Source organism: Pleuronectes platessa, chromosome 10, assembly GCF_947347685.1.
Source record: "Pleuronectes platessa chromosome 10, fPlePla1.1, whole genome shotgun sequence".
NCBI lineage: Eukaryota > Metazoa > Chordata > Actinopteri > Pleuronectiformes > Pleuronectidae > Pleuronectes > Pleuronectes platessa.
The window spans coordinates 7,512,902-7,531,740 of record NC_070635.1 but is presented as its reverse complement, the minus strand read 5'-3'; the positions used below and the strand labels follow the sequence as shown (position 1 = coordinate 7,531,740).

Here is an 18,839-nt window from a genome sequence, read left to right as displayed (position 1 = left end):
TATCATTTACTTCGGGAGAATGTACAGTTTTAAAATCGAAGTTCTATTTTGAGCAATTGTAATTCTTCGTATCTGCTTTATTGATGCTTTGCTCTATGTGCAATGCCCTGTAACACGGTAGCTTCTAAATTTTAGATCAATAAAGTACACCTATCTATCTATCTGTCTGTCTGTCTGTCTATCTATCTATCTATCTGTCTGTCTGTCTGTCTGTCTGTCTATCTATGAAAACCTCCCTTATGAAAAAAATAATCTTAATAGAATTGTTGTGGGCCCATTGCATCTGTGAGCCCAAAGAAATATCTTCACCATCCATTGGAGGATGTCATCAAATCGAGTTTCACCAATCATATAGTTTATTAGATATATTTCTTCAGGCACTATCATCATATTGTACAGAAACACAAAACTAGAATAACCTGACACCATTCTGATTTCATTGAGCATCCACATGACACCATTATACAAAAAAATATACTTTGTATACCACGTGTACATCAAAGTCACGATTCACCACAAAACATTTCTTTGACAATAAGTAGCCAAAAAGTCCTGAATTGCACATTTCATTGAGATTACATTGACAGCGGTTGTTCAGCGAACCCTCACAACACCATGTTACAACTTAGAGTTTCATAAAGTGCATTACTCTTGCAATGGCTTCAAAAGTTGATCATCTGAAGGGAAATTGTTTTGTAATGACATGATAAAAAACTGCTCACAACCACTAAAACCTAGTGTTTTTGGCTCACTCACCCATCAAATTATGTGTCTATAATCAAATGAAAGTGGAAATCGTTCTTAAAAAAGGATATGAATTTAATCATGGACGAGGTCAAGGCTAAAACAAGGAGTCTAGATACAATATAATTTCTTTAAACTAAACTTCACTCCAAAAAAATGTTTTGGATTTTTTTTAATGTGTTATTTTTTATTAATAAAGATGATAAAGATTTGTAATTTATTCCTGAAGTTTAATCTTCTCATTTAGAAAATATACTGTTCAAAGCCATCTGTCACTGGTTTTGAAACAGAGATAAAAGTGTGATCGGGAATCTTCAATAAAAAAAGAAAGAAAATCAACATTATAGCTTTACATTTATATTATCCCACATTTATATATACACAGCACAATCACATATGAATATCACTGAGATATATATGAAGTAGTGTAAACCGTAACCTGCTTTATTTCTGGAAGGACTGGGAGTTATACAAAGCTCTGGATACCTAACATAACCCTACACAACAGCTGAGGCTGCTCACAGCTCCTCACAGCATCAGGGTGACGGCTAGCAGGCAGAGTAGGCCGGTCATCATTTCTGTGTGAAGAGACGGGCCTCTTGTGGCGAACGAGGGGACATTCATGGTGCCGTTCAGCCATAGGCAGGAGGAGGTGGTGGCGTTGCAGCACTCCAGATGACAGGGAGGTGGAGTGGAGGCCTCACACGTGGTCTTGGCAGAACAGTTGGAAAAGCAACCTGCCGTCCACTTAAGGGAGGAGTCCATCGTCTCCTTCATCAGCTGCAAACAAGACAGTGAGTGAATAGAACTGTGCAGGATACGAGAGGTCAAACGCCAAAATGTGAGGCCGAGATATTTCGGTATTGCTCAGGACCCTCTGGAGATGGTTCATCTGTGAAAGCAGTAGTTTTCATCTACACTAATATAACTTTAGTCATAGGTCATGTAAAGTTAAGCGGAGAAGAGGCAGTTGAAGATGTTAATGTGGCGCTTTCACACAGTGTCTCATTTCTGTCAGTGAGGTATAAATATATAAATATACAGTATACCGCACTGTGTGTTTGTCTTTAGGACTTACTTCTGATCTGGGGGAGGTGTGTGTGTGTGTGTGTGTGTGTGTGTGTGTGTGTGTGTGTGTGTGTGAGTGCCCTTTTTCTTTAACTGTGAAAGTGTGTGACCATGTTCACAAAATTTCACCCGACTGTTAAGAGGTTAAGTGTTTTCCTAGGTGAAAACATTTAAGTTGCATTTGTGTTTATCAATTCTGTTAAATCTTACATGTAGAAATTAAGTACTTTCCTGGAGCTTCCTTATATTAATGAAAATATGGATGTGGGTGAAGTACACTGTTATATATTCTCTGCATATTCTCACCTGACAGTGTGGCTGTGAGGACGAGCAGGTTTGGAGAGGTAAAATTTTAAAAGTTGTGTAGCAGTCCGCGCCAGTACACACACCTTGATTACACTTGTTTCCCTGAAAAAAATTGAGAAACACAAACACATTTAGATTGTTTGACTTTGGATTATCAAATTACTGGGCAGAAATGTAATATACTCGGGTAAAAAGTCAAGAAGACAAGTTAACTTTCTGCTCACACACACAACAGACACACACACACACTGTACCCAGCACACACTCACACATGCAGGCGTCAGTCCCTTACCTTGTTTACTGTACTGGTGGCAGTAGTTGTAGTGACTGGTTTTGAGGTCGGTGTCATTGTTGTTGTGTTTCCACTTGCTACAACAATGTAAAGAACAGAGTCAAAACTGTTTGAACATGAAATAAAGACTTAAAGTGCACATCGATAAACTCACGAGATGTAATAAAATATAATAATTTATCATGTGAAGAAGATAAAGACAGATGCAACAATTCTGAGTCGTGGATTAGGAAGAGTAAAGGCGGGAGGGTTACCTGTGGTCATGTTCATCATGGAAGCAAAAGTGCTGTTGAGGCAGCCAGTAGAGTTGCAGCAGTTCTCATTGCAGTTGATCTGAGAGGCGTTGACGCAGCTGTCGGCACACGAGGCAGTGCAGCTAACGTTGTAGGACATGTCCATCTGCCTCATCAGCTGATGCAACACAGAACGACACACAAGCAGAGATTACTTATTTTGCCTTTTCTTTTTTTTATGAATGTTACTGAACATTATAATTGCATGAAGCCTAGAGCCTGGTCTGGGTAGGTCGATAACGAACGGTAAAAGATATTAGCCTTTCACAGAAATACTGTATCAGTATCTGTGTTTTCTGATATGTGCTGATAACAAAACTTTTATCTGACAAAATAAACATTCAGGAAATTAATAATTCACGTCCAATACATCTGGTTGTATTTCAGTTTTTCTGTATGGGTATTGAAAATAAAGGTTACGGTTAAACTGTAAAAAAGTCAAGCCTCAAAAACATTTCTTTGTCTCGAGGGTTTTATAACTACATCTTAAGAATCCTCACCAAGTGTTTTTCTAAAACATATATCGACCAATATTTGGTATTGGAAATATATCAATCCCTAAATTAATATTGGCATAAGTTGAAATGCGTTAAATTAAATTATATTTAAGTTTAAGTCAATGCATTGAAGCAGTTTGTGAGATGGTTCAAAAGAGTGGTTTGCCTCCCTACCTGACAAACGGACGCAGTAGAACACCAGGTGGCATTCTGACTGCTGTACATACTGTAGCACTCCGACTTGTTACAGCTGAATGAGGGACATTCGAACTGTGTATGAGAGAGATGAGAGATTCACGATGAAGGTGAGACAGACAGAATCAATGATGAAGAAGAAGGAATGACAAGGGAGAGACACAAATCCCCCCAAAAAAACGTCTCTCTCAAGAGGGGGACTTGCCCTACTCACAGTGGTTCCATTGGTCATTCCACCTGAGGCAAAAAGATGGATGTCAATAATAGTTAAAAACAGCAAATAAGCAATTATTTTCTTTTCTTTAAATGGATATTTGATGAAAAATAAACACCATACCAGTCACAACACCTGAAGCTACAGAGATAATTAAACTGGTCCCACCTGAAGCCATCGGGGTGAGGCTGGACTGGTTCATGGCTGTCGTAGAAACTAAAGAAAAAGAAGAGAATTAGAAGTGATAGATATTGAAGGTGCAGAATTGGCAGTGATTGTTGAGTTGGTGGCTGTGGGGGACTGGTTAGTAGCAGTCAGCCTCTGGGGGTGCTAGTGGTGATGGGATATCAGGTGGTGTTGGCTGCAATACCTCCAGATGGGTTAGATGTTGTGGTGGACTGAGTGCTGGTGATTGCGGTACTTCCAGAGTTGGCAGTGGTTGTGGGTGACTGGGTGTTGGTTGTTGCCTTGCCTCCACCTGTTGAAGAAGCTGTGGAGGACTGAATTGTGTTGGATGCTGAGCTGCCTCCTGGTGAAGTGTTGGAGGGTGTCTGAGTGTTGGTGGTGGTGCTGACTGCAGTGCCTCCTGAGGCGGCTGTAGTTGTGATGGATGTTGAGCCGCCTCCTGGTGAAGTGTTAAAGGATGTCTGAGTGTTGGTGGTGGTGCTGACTGCAGTGCCTCCTGAGGCGGCTATAGTTGTGATGGATGCTGAGCCGCCTCCTGGTGAAGTGTTGGAGGGTGTCTGAGTGTTGGTGGTGGTGCTGACTGCAGTGCCTCCTGAGGCGGCTGTAGTTGTGATGGATGTTGAGCCGCCTCCTGGTGAAGTGTTGGAGGGTGTCTGAGTGTTGGTGGTGGTGCTGACTGCAGTGCCTCCTGAGGCGGCTGTAGTTGTGACGGACTGGGTGGTTGTGATGGATGCAGAGCCCCCAGAGGTTGCTGTGGCTGTGGAAGGCTGGGTGGTGGTGGGGACTGGTATACCTCCTGAGGTGGTGGAGGCTGCAGACTGGCTGGGGCTGTTGATGTTGGTCGTAGCGGACTGTGTGGTCATTGTTGTGGCCCCAGAGGTGGTGCTTGGGGACTGGGAGGTGGAGGCTCCTGTGGTGACGGTCGGGGATTGGGTTGTAGAAGTGGGGGCCTGGGTGGTGCTGCTGGTTGCTCCAGATGACGTGGTTGTCGGCTGGGAGGTTGCGCTGCTCGTTGTCATGCTTGCAGGGGTGGTAGCTGAGGTACTTTGACCCGACACTAATACTGCTGGCAGGAGTAGTCCTAACAGGAGGAGGTGCAGGGCACCTGTGAAACCTGGGAATTTGGGAGACATTGTTGCAGAAATACATATTAATTTCAGTATACACTTTTTAATAATATCAGGGAAAATGCATTCCTAAGACCAAAAAACTTAAAAATGGCTTCTTAGAGATCTTTGCTAACAGGGTGTCTCATGGGACATGTTCATTGGTCAAGGCTTAGATCAGCTGCCACGTCATTATGCACAGATATGTTTAGGAACCTTTCCTGGTGGACAAATCTAGTTTTTGGTTCAACGGATTGTCAACAAACAATTAACTATTATACGGAGAAAATATAGCATGAAGAAGGAAAGAAGAGATGTATACAAATATATTTAAAGCGCAGGCATGTGTAGTCAGACTGAGGTAGTTATGTTAGTTTAGCCATGTGAGCAATGTGTACCTCAGAATTGGGGTTTCAATCTGTCACAGACTTAAACAGTTCAGAAACTAACATTAAGTGACCAAACTAACTTTGGTGAAAGTTTGTCTCTTTAGCAGCAGAGCAGGTATTTTTTTTAACTTCGTTTTAACTCCTTGAAAAGGACAAATGAGAAGAGAAACAAATCAGAAGACATCCAAATTGTAGCACGGCCGGTCATGGTCGAGCTGCAGTCCTGAATAATGTTAGCCACACGATGTGCTAAAGTCAATTTACATCTGCTTAACAAAATAATTTACAATTTACAGTGAAATGAATTGATTTTGATATTCCTAAAATTTGACCAAATTAGAACTGACATATTTTTCTTTTTTGGGGGGGGAGTTTTTCCATATATTAATTTTGGGTCTGAGGTTATGAATTTAGTTTGTTGCACACATTTCAATATCATTTTGAGACATATTCATGATACACAAACAAAACTGATGTAACTTGATAGACATGGTTTGTGCAGATTAGGGAACGTGTGTGTGATCACTGTCGATGATTTTAAAAGCCTGAGCAAACACACACTCATACCTGAGTCTTTCACGGGAGTGGAGGCCATTGTCACGCGGAGAGAAATCGAGGGAGCGCTGTGTTCAGCCTGTAATAAAATCATGTTAGAATCCTGGTGAATGGAAAGGTAAGACACACAATGAACATGAATAGACAGCTGCAGGATGCTCTTCTATTAAAGTACACAAGGTTTTTGTTGAAGACGCAATGACAAATCTCTGCCTGCAGAACAAACTCAGCGACAACAAATTGAATTTGTGCGCAGACAATGGATCTTTATGATGAATGGTAATGTGGGCACAATTCAAACTGTTTACCCAGGCTAATTGGACTCACTGAATTACTGTCGCGCTCAGTGGGCAGCTCTTTAGATCTGTGGGAGTCACCTCTGGTCTCTTCCCTTCACAATCCTCTAATTGTTCGGCTGAAACTGATCCTGTAATTGTTTGGCTGAGCCCGAAACTGCTAAATGTGAGATTTAATGCTGCATTTTTCAATTCCCGAACATCAGTAGCTCCTGGAATGCAACATTTTAGGTCTAAGCCCGATGAGCAGTTTTAGGTAATATTCACCCACTCATGAGGTCATGCAGTCACCGGCAATTATATGATAAGTGTCTCTGTTCGCAAATCAGGGAACACAATTAAAATGTGTTTGTTCCTCAATCAGTTCCCTCGGGAGAACCGTCAGGCGGCTTGTTTTTTCCCCTCTCCCTTGGATCCCAGCATGGCCTCCTCAGGGCTCTACACCCTGGAAACTGAGCGACAACACAAGCCATCGTTCAGGTTGAACTGCTGAGTTTAATTGGGAACAGTGCTCTGTGCACGATGAAGTGTGCAGGTGCTGAATAGTTCATATTTTAAACCACCTCCTTCCCAATGCTCGACCTGACTTGAACTTACTTCATGTTCCATCGGTGAAACATGAAATTGACTCCAAGGACCAGTTTAAATGACAGTATCACCATTTTCAGGAAAGGGATTAACTTCATAAGAAAACATATTGACTGATTATGATGTGAATGAATGACGTCTGTGTGAGGAGACGCTACAAACGCAAAACCTGACCATGTTTTTGTTGTTGTGAGTAATTTCATTATCAACCAGAATCAGTTCATTTTAAGGTATTTTGGAGATTGAGAAATAAAACAACTAAATTACAAGCTGTCTGGAGTTATTTGGAAACACAGACTCTCAATTAAGTTGAAAATGAATCCATATATATTTAAATACCTGCTTGTCATTAACAAACTTCACACATCACATATATGGTTTCTAACAGAAATGTCACATCATAAGAGATCGAGGAACCTCCCCCTGCTGTATCATCCACGGTGGTAACACCACCCTGGGATTCCCTTTACACAAATATCTAAGCTGCATTTAGTTCCATTAAAAACACACAAAGACCATCATGTAAAATCGGTGGAGGCGACTCACCTGGGGCGCACTGTGCAGGCTTTGGTGTCAGCTGTGGTTGAAGTGAATGAGCTCTCTCTCGCTCTCACTGGTGTTCCTTCTCTCTCACCTCCCCCCTTCGCTTCCTGATGACGGCACTGGAGTGGGAATATAAGAAGTGGAAACTCTCACCTGCGCGTCTATACCAGTGTGAGAGGAGGAGACTACCAGCCTCCTGTCGCTGGGCGGGTCTGAAGATGCCTTAGAATTGACAGGGTGATGTATTTTTGGAGGTGGGACATTTTTTTGGAATAATTTGATATTGATCAATTTGAGAAATGTATTTAGAAACAGAAAACTGCTTATTTCATAACTTTCCCCCAAATGGATACTTTAATTACCCTGTTTACCCCCATATATCCCCTAAATGTCTTTAAATCCCATGTTCCTGTGTGTCGGTTCAACATAAAAGACGATATTACATTACAATGCCCTGTAGTGTACGGTTGCTTTGATAAAGTTTTATTAAAACTGTGCGCCCTGCAATTAAAGATTTACTAAAATAACTCAGTGGCTTAAGCCTTTGCTGGCCTATAAGAGTCCAGGTGAGATTGCAGTGCCTTGTGGGCTGTTGTATAGGGAACCCTCTGGTTTCTGTCCAACACAATGTGAAATCAGACCCCGCTCCCTGCCCACCAGCCCCCTCACACTACAATTACCTCTTTGTGGCCCAGAGAACGTTGAATTCTTGGACACGACACAAAAGGCACTTGCACAATTCGGGTGACAGAAATCCTTCCTGTCTTCGTCGCAGCTGCAGGAAACACACAAAATGTGTTTATGTTCTCCGGATGATCATTAGAAGGTTAAGGGTGGTAGTTTGAAAAATGAATTGACTTATCCAGAGGCAGGATGTGGCTGTTAATGTCACACACTGTATTACACTCAATGAAATAATGACTCTGTATCCAAAAGGCTCAGTCAGCTTCATCTGGGTACATTAAAGGGTAGTTTCACATTTTTAAAGTCCATCTTAAACCGTACAGACTCATCCACTCCGCGAAAAGTTCCCTTCATTACAAACTCTACAAAAAAAAAATCGGACTAATAATGGACGGTAAAATCGATGCAGCAGAACAGGAAGTATCATCTTCATTCTTCTTCTTTCTGGTCAAAACCAGGTGTCTTCATTACCCTCACTGTAACCTGACATGTCATAGATTCTGCAGTGTGATGCTTTTATTTGCTAATGTGGCCTCCAGCTTTACAAAGAAGCCTCACAGGTCTAATGAGCTCACATCTTACTCCATCAACATTTATTTTTCTCTTTAGCTCTGACCCACGCTGCCCCCACTGGTTGTCACATGACGTCATCATTAATGCGTTAACAGAAGTGGACATAACCTGCAGTCACTCAGCTTTGCTATCGTTTTCCCCCCTGGGGGCCACTCCCGGTACTGCAGCAAATAAAACTTCTCTGTGGCCTAAAAAGTATATAGTTTATACGTACAAAAAAGTAGTATCTTTGTTTATTTTGCTGATAATTTCCCAAAGTCCCGATATACTTCCATTTCAATATAAAAAATACATCCCATAGCTGATGAAACGGGGTGAATCTAGCTTCCCTGTTTGTTTACACGTGTGTACGATGCGTGTGCTTGTGTAAGGACGTGACCCTGGATGAGTGTTTTTCTTACTTTCGTAGAAGCAACAAAGCAACAAAGAAGGTGTTTGGATTAAATTCACACCACACAGATGGAAACTGTGAGCTCACGTTTCATTTGAACGCCCAGTTTTTACTGTGAAACCAAAAACTCTGTGTAGTGTGAATAATCAACTGGGAAAAAATACTGCCCCCTTGATTTCCTAACAGGGAGATGATGCAGAGTTTTGTTTCTGACAAACAACATCTTTCTAACACTGTTGGTGAACAGCACCCTCCACTGAAGAGCAAGGAGCACTGATCTCTGGAGAGGAAATCAGACAAACCAAGTCGAGCAAGTTTGTTCGACGTATGCAGAACTTTGTGTAGACTTTGTTGGCCATTTCATTTGTTTTAAATGTGTTTTTGTTTTGTTCATCTAATTCTGGGACATAATCTCACACTTTAATTGTATTATAAATTGTATAAACAGTAGGAATGGAATTTTTAGTTTTGTTTTAGTTGCTTTGAGCTTTCTGATGATGTCCACGTCATGGAAAATACAGATTTGCATCCCCTTGAGGAAAACTTGATAAGATGGCTTATAAATGGAGAAATCTCTCTCTGTCTTATCGACAACCGCTCATCCAAGAAACTTCCACATCTCTGGGTCTTGGCCAAGTAGATCAAGTGCTCAATGAAATGTGATATTGTCACATTGTGAATTAAATTGTCAGAAAGTGTCACTTTAAACTTGTAATCATGGCTCCCTTTCAAAATAAATGTAGTCTTTGTGGGAGTCTGTTTGGCCTTACGTGAGGTAAATTCTCCCTCAGTTCTTCCGATTCACTTTACCAGAAGGCAGACTGATTCCAACAGGATAACATGTGGACTCGTATTGTTTACAGCTGAGGCTCAGCAGACCAAATTAGGCAGCCTGGATCCAACTCCACTCTGTGACTGCATGACTAAGAAGATTAGAGAAGATTTACCTTCCCAGCAGTCGTCAGCAGCAGTGTTCACACAGACCTGATACGTAGCAACAGGCCTCTGAGCTCTGAGTGCGCGACACATTAGCAGGACTACACGCATTGAGGCCCATTGAGCAGAAATGGGAGCCACTACTTTCATATGACCTCACATGGGACGGTTTCCTCCCAGTCCACAGGTGAGCTTCTGGCCAAGGTCAGTGTCCAGCGCTGTCACTGTCTGTGTTTTGTGTTTGTGTGAGTTTGCAGCATCCGCCCACAGGAGTTACTTTCTTTAGCAGCCTTCACCTGATCCTCTGGACTCAATAGACCCCAGTGTAGTAAAACCACAGTCATGAGTACACGTCAATGTAGAGATGGAATATTATTTCACCCCAGGAACGTTCATATCATTGGTTCTCCAGTCGGAAAATGCTCCAACATGACGGCTTATATCCTGCGTACTGTGTTTACATGGACATTTAAAGGGATACTGTGCACCTGCAGGTTCCTGTGGGTGAGTGCATGAGTCATTTGTATCGTTGCATAAGTCTAGATGGGGTTGTTATTTATTTATAGTTATTTAATTTTGCAGATTTGCCCATATAATGCAGTCAAATTCTTGCCAAGGGAACAACCCGTTACAGAGGAGACGAGACGACAGATGAAACAACTTGTGGGTAAGAGTCAGCGATAAAACATAATGAATACAATTTTAACTTTTGATTACAACAAATTTTATTCACAGTAGCTGATAAGAATATGAATAAGAAGAACAATAAGAACAATAAGAAAAATAAGATTAACAATAATAACTGAACTTCTTTTATGGATTTATAGAGAACTTTTATGATATGATTATAAACTCATGAAAAGAAACAATAATATTATCTGCTTCATAAATAATCTGCATGCAGTGCACGTGTGTCACGTTGACCATTTGACTCCTGTTATCAGGTTTTGAAAGTAAAGGGATCACAGCCATACCAGGGAGCCCCGACCGCACCACCGGCCTGAACCAGAGACTGAGCAAGGCTGAGAGAGACATCCTGTCCCTGAAGACCAGGGTCGCCTGTGAGAGGGTGTCCTGGGAGAGGAGGTTTTCAGAGCTGCAGAGGAAACAGGAAGAGTTGCGTGGTCAGGTGTGTTTGTGAACATGTGTGTGTGTGTGTTAATGACTTGGTTAATGATAAGTCCCCTCTGTCTCCTCAGCTGAACTCTGAGGCTGGTGTGTTGGTGAGAGTGGCCACTTGTGATGATCAGGCAGAGTCAGCAGAGGACAATGGACAAGTGTTTGAGGAGAGCTCAAGTAAAATGACACAAATATGAATGAAGAGTTTTTCATACATTTAAAGTTGAACAAAGACTTAAAGTGCTGTTTTCTAATGGACAGGTCTCTCAAGACACATGTTTCTACACAGAGGAAGTGAGATGTCATCAGGAAATGACGGCTGCAGAAGCAGCTTGTCAGACAGTCGCTTATCTTCATCAACAGCGCTGAGCTCAAGACTCGCATCCTCCTCATCCTCAGTCACCAGGTACAGGATGTCTCCCAGGAATCAAATATAATTCAAAAACATATAAGAATAGTGTGTTTTGATCTGTTAATTATATAATAAAAACATGAAATAAACACAAATCCTCAGCAATCTGATTTTCTTTATGCCCAAATATAATATATAATATGCAATAATTTACCCTGAGGTGCCGATGACAGACAAACGACAGCATCAGTTGCATTAGGTTAATTTATAACAGAATTCATTTCAACATGTAGGATATTTTTTGGGGGACACTAAATCAAATTGATATCATTCATATGCTTCAATCATACACCACAGAGGAGAGCGGGGGTCACAAGTCACCGGAATCTTTATTTTAGGAGCTGGGGATTTGTTACTGACTGAACCTTCCTGCTCCTTCAGTGTGAGATCATGGAGGACGTCCTATGGGCTCCACAGGGCTTTTGTCCCCCACTCCCCCATGGACCTGCAGCTGGGCCACCGGGTCAGGGTCATGCTGCCGTCTGGGCGGGTCAGCACAGGAACGGTCCGTTACCTGGGCCACCTGCAGGGGGAGCCAGACCTCCACCTTGGCGTGGAGCTGCAGACACCTGATCACGGGCTGCATGACGGCAGCCACAGGGGACACAGCTACTTTGAATGGTAAGTGACTGACCTCAATTCCTCACTGTTTGATCAAAGGAGCATGCAACTTCTCGAACGTTTACACCTCGTCTGGGAATCCACTCGGACGCTTTCCTGAGATAAACAAACCCTGCTTGAATTTTTTTTTTAATGTCTTCAGAACTTTGCTATTGTTCCAGTCTTGAATCCCTCCAGATCTATACACTACATCAACACTTCTGGCCATCTGTTATCAAACTGTGATTCCTGAATCATGAGTCAAATATGCAGAAATCAGACTGCAGGACATCTGACTGTGACACAACCCGACTGACAGCAGGCATTAAGCTGTCAAACGTTGCACCCGGACATACCTGAGCCTATCCTGTGCAGTTAGTGACAGAGCTGAATATGCAAATGTCATGGTTTGTTTTCTCTGTTATTTTATCTATAGCTGATTTGTTCAGTTTCATTGTGACTTTACTTTTTGCCCCCTTGCAGTAAACCTGGATTTGGTGCCTTTGTACCATTCCACAAACTACTGATGGCCTGGGAATGACGAGAATACGTCACGCCAAGCTGCGCCATGGAGAACCGACTGAGTAGAGAACAGTAGTCACAGTCATGGGTCTGATACATTATTGTAATGAGGTATTGTTGTATCATAGTACAAATGTAAAAACACGAGTGTTGTGTTGTCATGTCTCTGAAGAATCACAAAAATAAATATTATTTCAACCCTGTGTGAAGCTTGGGCAGAGATATGTTACGGTTACAGTGTGTAACTGTTCTTTATGAGCGAGTTGTTGAGCAGGTCTTTACGTAAATAAAACAGGCATCACTTCAGGCTCAACTGAAAAACCAACATAAACTGAAGGCATGATAACAGGAGGTGTTACAATCCTGTTGAGTGCAAACATTTTTGTGTGAATGACTCTCGTAGTGGCCTGAAGGGCCTCTCGCTTTGAACAAATAGAGAACGACTCAACTCAGAGTCAGTGTGTGTGTGTGTGTGTGTGTGTGTGTTAATGTGTGTATGTGCAAGACTTATACCTGTCTACATACTGTGACTAATATCAGAATACTACACGTTTTGGTTCGATTGTTGCTTATTCTGAGTATGATCCCATTCAGTTTGAGGTCATCTGAATATGCTGTGTGTTTTAAACTGTTGTCTTAATCTGGTTAATTCCGGAATAGTGCATGTAAAGTCATTGAATCCTGTTTATATCACAGCCAGAAAAACAGAAGTGCTCTTGTGAAATTCAGGAGGAAATGTAGGCAATAAGTCATGATGTAAGAACGAGTGAGTCCGACACTCGGTTCCTGTTACTGGAAAAAAAAACTTTAGAACAACTGGTACAAGTAACTCCAACAGGAAAACATAATATCTGACACATTTTTTTATTAACAGCGACATCTTCTTTTCCTGTATACATACATAATGATTGTTTATCTCACAGTGTACTTTCACAGTCCGTGATTAAGAGAACATTTTTTTTTTTTTTTTTTATCACATCCTCAATCACACATTAGTCCAAACATGTGTGTCGTGTTGCAGCAACTGTCTTCTATGAGTGTTCCATGAAGCTGACTTACAGGAAACGACTGATGACACGCCAAAAAAATTCCTTTCACCGGCATCAAAGTCTTTTTCTCAGTTTCCTTATTGGATTACGGTTTACTGTCAATGCTATATGCAAGCCTGGAACCTTTGATTAACTGAATCAACACAATGATCGGTCACAGTGTGTGGAAATACACACCTCACAGAGATTACTGAGCAGCAGAGTGTCCTGGAGAGTAACAGCCGGATAAAAGCATAACTAATACTTTATTCAGTGATTTCCTGTCGCATGAGAACTTTAAATAAATCACATTTGACACAATATGCATCAACAATCAAAACTAAGGAAACTCAGTCATAACTATTTTTGCTCTAAAGGCACTTTTTTTTTATCCAAATCATGGATTACAGGGTCACATTTGACATTTCTGCGGAGGACGTGTCTCCTTCTGAGACTTTGCTGACTTTATACTTGGGGCAAGGCGGAGAAAGTCCGCAGGCAGGTCGGAGGCTCTCACTGAGATATTTAAGAAATGAGAATGTCTAAACTCTTTATAAATATTAAGGCAAATTTTCCTTTCATTTCGCAGAACTAAACACATTTGCATTCAGCTTTAATCATTCATTTAAAGAAACACCAGAAAGTGTTTAGGTCAAGTACCATGTCAGGTCTGAGCTCGACTCAGAATGTTCCTTTCTGAGTCGAGCTGAGAATCTCTGCAGCCAGTTTCTCTGCATTCATCAGATGTGGGAACATTTCCATGACCTTATCCACCTGATGGGGGTTGAAGATGGCCTGCAGTCTCTGGCGGAGCTCCATCCTCTGAGGGTCAAACTGGGCAGGAGACGGCTGCTGTTGGCCCCAGGACTGATACTCGTGGCCGTCGTAGGAGCAGCGAGAGTTGTGTGAGTGTGACGATGGGACGGAGGAGGGGAGACTGCCTGATGTGCTGGCTTGGGGAAGCCCCTGATAGGGATCTGACCAGTAACTCTGCTGATGTTGGGGGGCACCGCCGTAATGGAGCGGGCTGGGGAGGCTGTGTTGATGTGGCGCACCTGGTGGGAACATGTGAGGGTAGCTGGGCTGACAATGGGAGTCCAGGCTCCTGTGGTGTTGCTGGTGCGCTGCTGAGGGCCCAGTGTGAGAACAGCACCTGCAGGAGGGGCCACTCTGCTGCTGGGACCTGGGGCTGTGGGAGTTGCTGTGGAAATGCAAGTTATCAGAGTACTGGCTGTCGAAAGAGCCGAGGCCTGAATCCAGGTACTCGTGGGAGTTGTTGGTATAGTAATGATTTGGCGCAGAGTGCAAACCAGGCCAATCCTTCTGACTCTGGCCTGAGCGGGGCAAATGGTTTAAACTCTTCATAGGATCCTCCCAGTACAACAGTTTGTTTTCACTGGTTAGACTTGGATATGAGGAGCCTTGCCCGTCTCTCACAAGCTCCGTGTTCGGGTCTCGAGGATGAGAAGCTGCTTTACGAGCAGGTCCTGTTTCCGGCTGCAGCTGTCTGTGTGATAATGAGACATTTTTCTCTTCTTTTGCAGAAGAGATCTGGGCTTTCTCTCTCAGCTCATCAGCCAGAGAGAGGTAGGACCCGTTGGCTCGCTCCGGATGGTAAAACTTGCACTTGATGCCATAAGTGCACTTTTTGTCTGAGAAAAATAAAAATGGACACAAACAAAAAAAGCTTACGGTCATTCAACTTAGGAGCCACATTTTTGTGCATCTACGTTGCAGCTACAGGATTCTGGTCCTGATTAATGTACTGATAGTCTCTCACCATAAGGACAGAGCAGTCTCTTCGTCTCCACAGGCAGAGGCTTCTTCCTCAGCAGGTTGTCAAGACTGGGGCCACGGCGACCCAGAGGGTCATCAGGGGGCATGAACCTGGAGGGAAAACAAAATCAAACGTACTAATGAGAAATCAGGTAGACGAGGCCGTACGTTTCATTGCAGCTGCATTAAATCGTATTTGTGAAAAGGAAGTCATTAGACCTCACAGCCTCAGTCAGAGAAGCACTCGGTGCTTACTTGTCATTCACGAAGGAGAACATGAGGAGCCTCTCCTCGATGCATTTCTTCCACTCAGGCCTTTCTCCTTGGAGGTCACGGTAGGTGTCATTGGATACGATCACTCCCTCCGACTCGAACGCCAACTTCACGATGAAGCGGTCGTCATAGCAGACCACTCGCTTGCCCCCAACTCGCCGCGACGGCGTGAAGACCACTATTTTACGTCTCTCGAGATCCATCAGGATGTGTTGATCTGGGAATGCAAACAATCCTGTCTGAGTCATAACCCTTTAACACTGTATTTAACTGTGGTGTATTATTATCACAGCTGTATATAAGCTGAATACCTTTGTTATGTAACATGACAACCATTGATCAATATCCTCAACTGCGAGTCAGGCAACAAAAACCACACAATTAAATAAAGAATAATCATCCGACAAAGCTCCAGCGATCAAATCCCAGGACACAAAGAAGGTATTACATCACCTGTGCCAACATCAGAACCTCTATGTACATTATATCATATTACTCTTTCTGCAAGAGTCAATGGAAACACAATATGTGCATTGTTAGCGCTTATTGCAAATTAAAAATTAAATGAAAGGAGCCATCCAAGAGGCCTGAAGGTGACATGAAAATCATGATTTTCTCAGCCACCTCAGTAAATAAGTGTTTGTGTGTTTCAGGCTGACTGTCTTCATTCAACCACTTACTGTAGATGATTGTCAGCACTTATCTGCAGCCTGAGCAAACCAGTCAACTAGGTGTGGGAGTAAAAACACAGCTGTACTTCCTGATGGGGCTTTCCCTGGAATGACTGCAGGCTGATTTTTACTTCCTTGTTCACAGAATGGAAATAGATCCCTTGGATTACTCCACCCAGGCCAGCACCGGTTACTTAATCCTGAGAGCCACGAGGTGATGATGCATCAGTTTGAAAAGGCCGGCAGTTTCTTCATTTTCCGTGGGTAGATAAGATTGACTGGTCGAAAAAAAAAGATTGATTGAGATGGAATAAAAGGCATCAGAAGGCAGATGACGTGACAACGACGTGATAGTGATCTGTGATTTGTCAGATACACCCAGGAACATGAGTGACTCAGACATCACACACGCAGAGCCTTTTATTGTGTCCTGCTGCCACACGACTTTCATGCCGTCATGCTGTGCCCTCATGGAAAGAGCCCCAGGATATCAGCTAAGGTTCCCACACTGGCTGCTATCATGGGTTCATGCTAGAACAGAACTGGGCAGCTCTCTTTCGTAATCTTGATGTGTTGCCACATGCATCTGGCTCGAGTTCAGCCTCGGACAACGTTGAAACGTTATCACATGACTGCTGAGGGGACAGACAGAGGAATACGCATGTACCTACAGATACACTGATATACAAGGTTTTACTTCTTACTGCCAAACAACTGATTCTAATAAACGGACGATTTCTGAGTCAATGAAATGAGAATGACGATCGTTCTTTGACGATTGATCGTTCCTTCGATTGAAGCAGAACAATGTCTGATTAATTTAACTTAATGTAAACAATGCACATTGGCCTCAAGCCCAACTCCACAACGCTGGTGTCTCCTCTTCAGTAAGGTGAGGAGACATTCCTTCTTTTCCTCTGAGGGCTAAGGGTTAGAGCTCCAGAGAGAAAGTTAACCAGTGGCAAACTCCTCTACTAGTAATGGTAATTGCTTCAGGGTTGTTGTTTTTTTGCCAACTGTGTGCTGGGTCGTTCATTCTTGTATTATTACCTGTGATGGGGGCATCAGGTCTGGGCTGCTCCCTTCGCCAAGTGGGAACAAAGACGGTGACGGAGCTGTGGCCTCTATCCAGGAAAAAGTTCACTGCCAGCTGGATGCCTCGGCAGGAGAACACTTCCTTGTTGCCGTGGCTGTAAAAGACAGAGGTGAGGGAACAAGTACAAAGTGAATACGGATAATTTAACTAAATGGATCTGTCAAAAAATCTGTTAAAACCTGAGCCTTCTCAATGACTTCCCTCAGGTCATATCTCTTGTATCACACTGATTATCTATTGTGAGGTGGATACCTCAAGGTGTGTCTCTAGAATTTGCATATTGTAGCAGCTGCAAAAACATGCACAGGCAGGGTGGTGAACACCTTTTATAAAAAAACTTCTTCCACCACCGCCGAAGAGGAGAGGAGTTTCAGGGTCAGAGTTGAGTGACAACGTGGCACTTAGCCATGGTAGATTTAAACATGTTACGTTGCAGGTATTTTACTGTGCCTGGGTTCACAATCCTTGAGGTCACTGGATGTAGTAAATCACGTGCACGTATATGCAGCGGCTCGGGAGTTCAAAGCAGCAAACATAAATACCACGAAAAGGACATATAATGATTTAAGTTACTGATCTACTGGTCCCATAAAGGATAGGAAACCCTTGCTCTCAGGATTACCTCATGGCAACATTGCTGCCGTCAATGACAATAGGCCTCAATTCTGTCTCTGTATTCTTCTGGTGCCCCAGTTGTTTCGTGATTCTGGATCCAAGAGCCCAGCTGGGAGGCAGCAGAGGGTCCTTTAGTGCTGTTCTCCTCTCCTCTCCGTCAGAACTGCCGGGTGCGGTGCTGGTCCGGATCCTGACCAGCTCCCCGAGCACCGAGTTGGTGTCTGTGCTGAGCCCCAGCTTCCTCAGAGCGGACCGGACCTCCTCTGAGGAGTAACCCAGCTTCCTGAAGGAGTCCACCCGGAGCTGGAGTTCCTCGCTGTCCGGCTCCAGCAGACCTGCAGCTGAGCTCTGGTGGGGAGTTAGCTGATCCATGATGAAGCATCTGGGCCTCTCTTCAGCCGCATAGAAGACGTGTACTCACTGAAGAAGAATGACATCTAATTAGGAATACATGTTGAATTAACTAAAATATAATATCTCACATTCTGTTTTTTCTGTTCTGCGTCTTATTCCATACAAACGCATGTATTCATGAAAACTCTTTGAAGTTGTAAGAATCTTTGTTTTCTGAACCTTTCATCAAACAGAAACAACCTTATTAATATTAACTTTAATTTAATCTTTTTCTTATTTCCCCAATATATTGGGTATCTTTGGTTTTCTCAACAGGAATTTACAATGTGATGTAAGTCAGTCGTCTCTTGAAGGATTATGTTTAAGGTAGAGTAGTCTAAATATCACAGAAATGGAAAAACAATTGAGCAACAAAGAGTTAATCAATAACAAAACAGACTAAATCATCTCCATTTGAATAACAGACTAACTGTGTTAGACATTTTGAGTCAAACTGCAACGTAGCTAACTATCTTCC

The 18,839-nt window shown here is 42.8% G+C and overlaps 2 protein-coding genes across 2 annotated transcripts; both read right to left on the bottom strand.

The window, feature by feature from the left end:
* Nucleotides 1–333: 333 nt before the first annotated feature.
* On the bottom strand, nucleotides 334–7,404 carry LOC128449223 (uncharacterized). The gene is made up of 10 exons (XM_053432288.1): nucleotides 7,276–7,404; nucleotides 5,858–5,924; nucleotides 3,980–4,909; nucleotides 3,778–3,825; nucleotides 3,610–3,632; nucleotides 3,375–3,470; nucleotides 2,665–2,821; nucleotides 2,411–2,487; nucleotides 2,119–2,220; nucleotides 334–1,524 (listed from the first exon to the last, which is right to left on the bottom strand). Exons 2-10 carry the CDS (start codon nucleotides 5,883–5,885, stop codon nucleotides 1,273–1,275), a joined length of 1,713 nt encoding a protein of 570 aa, XP_053288263.1. The 5' UTR covers nucleotides 5,886–5,924; nucleotides 7,276–7,404; the 3' UTR covers nucleotides 334–1,272.
* Nucleotides 7,405–13,357: 5,953 nt separating this feature from the next.
* LOC128449545 (ribonuclease ZC3H12A) lies at nucleotides 13,358–18,388 on the bottom strand. The gene is made up of 5 exons (XM_053432774.1): nucleotides 17,976–18,388; nucleotides 17,308–17,447; nucleotides 15,569–15,803; nucleotides 15,318–15,424; nucleotides 13,358–15,189 (listed from the first exon to the last, which is right to left on the bottom strand). Exons 1-5 carry the CDS (start codon nucleotides 18,338–18,340, stop codon nucleotides 14,219–14,221), a joined length of 1,818 nt encoding a protein of 605 aa, XP_053288749.1. The 5' UTR covers nucleotides 18,341–18,388; the 3' UTR covers nucleotides 13,358–14,218.
* Between the last annotated feature and the right edge of the window lie 451 nt (nucleotides 18,389–18,839).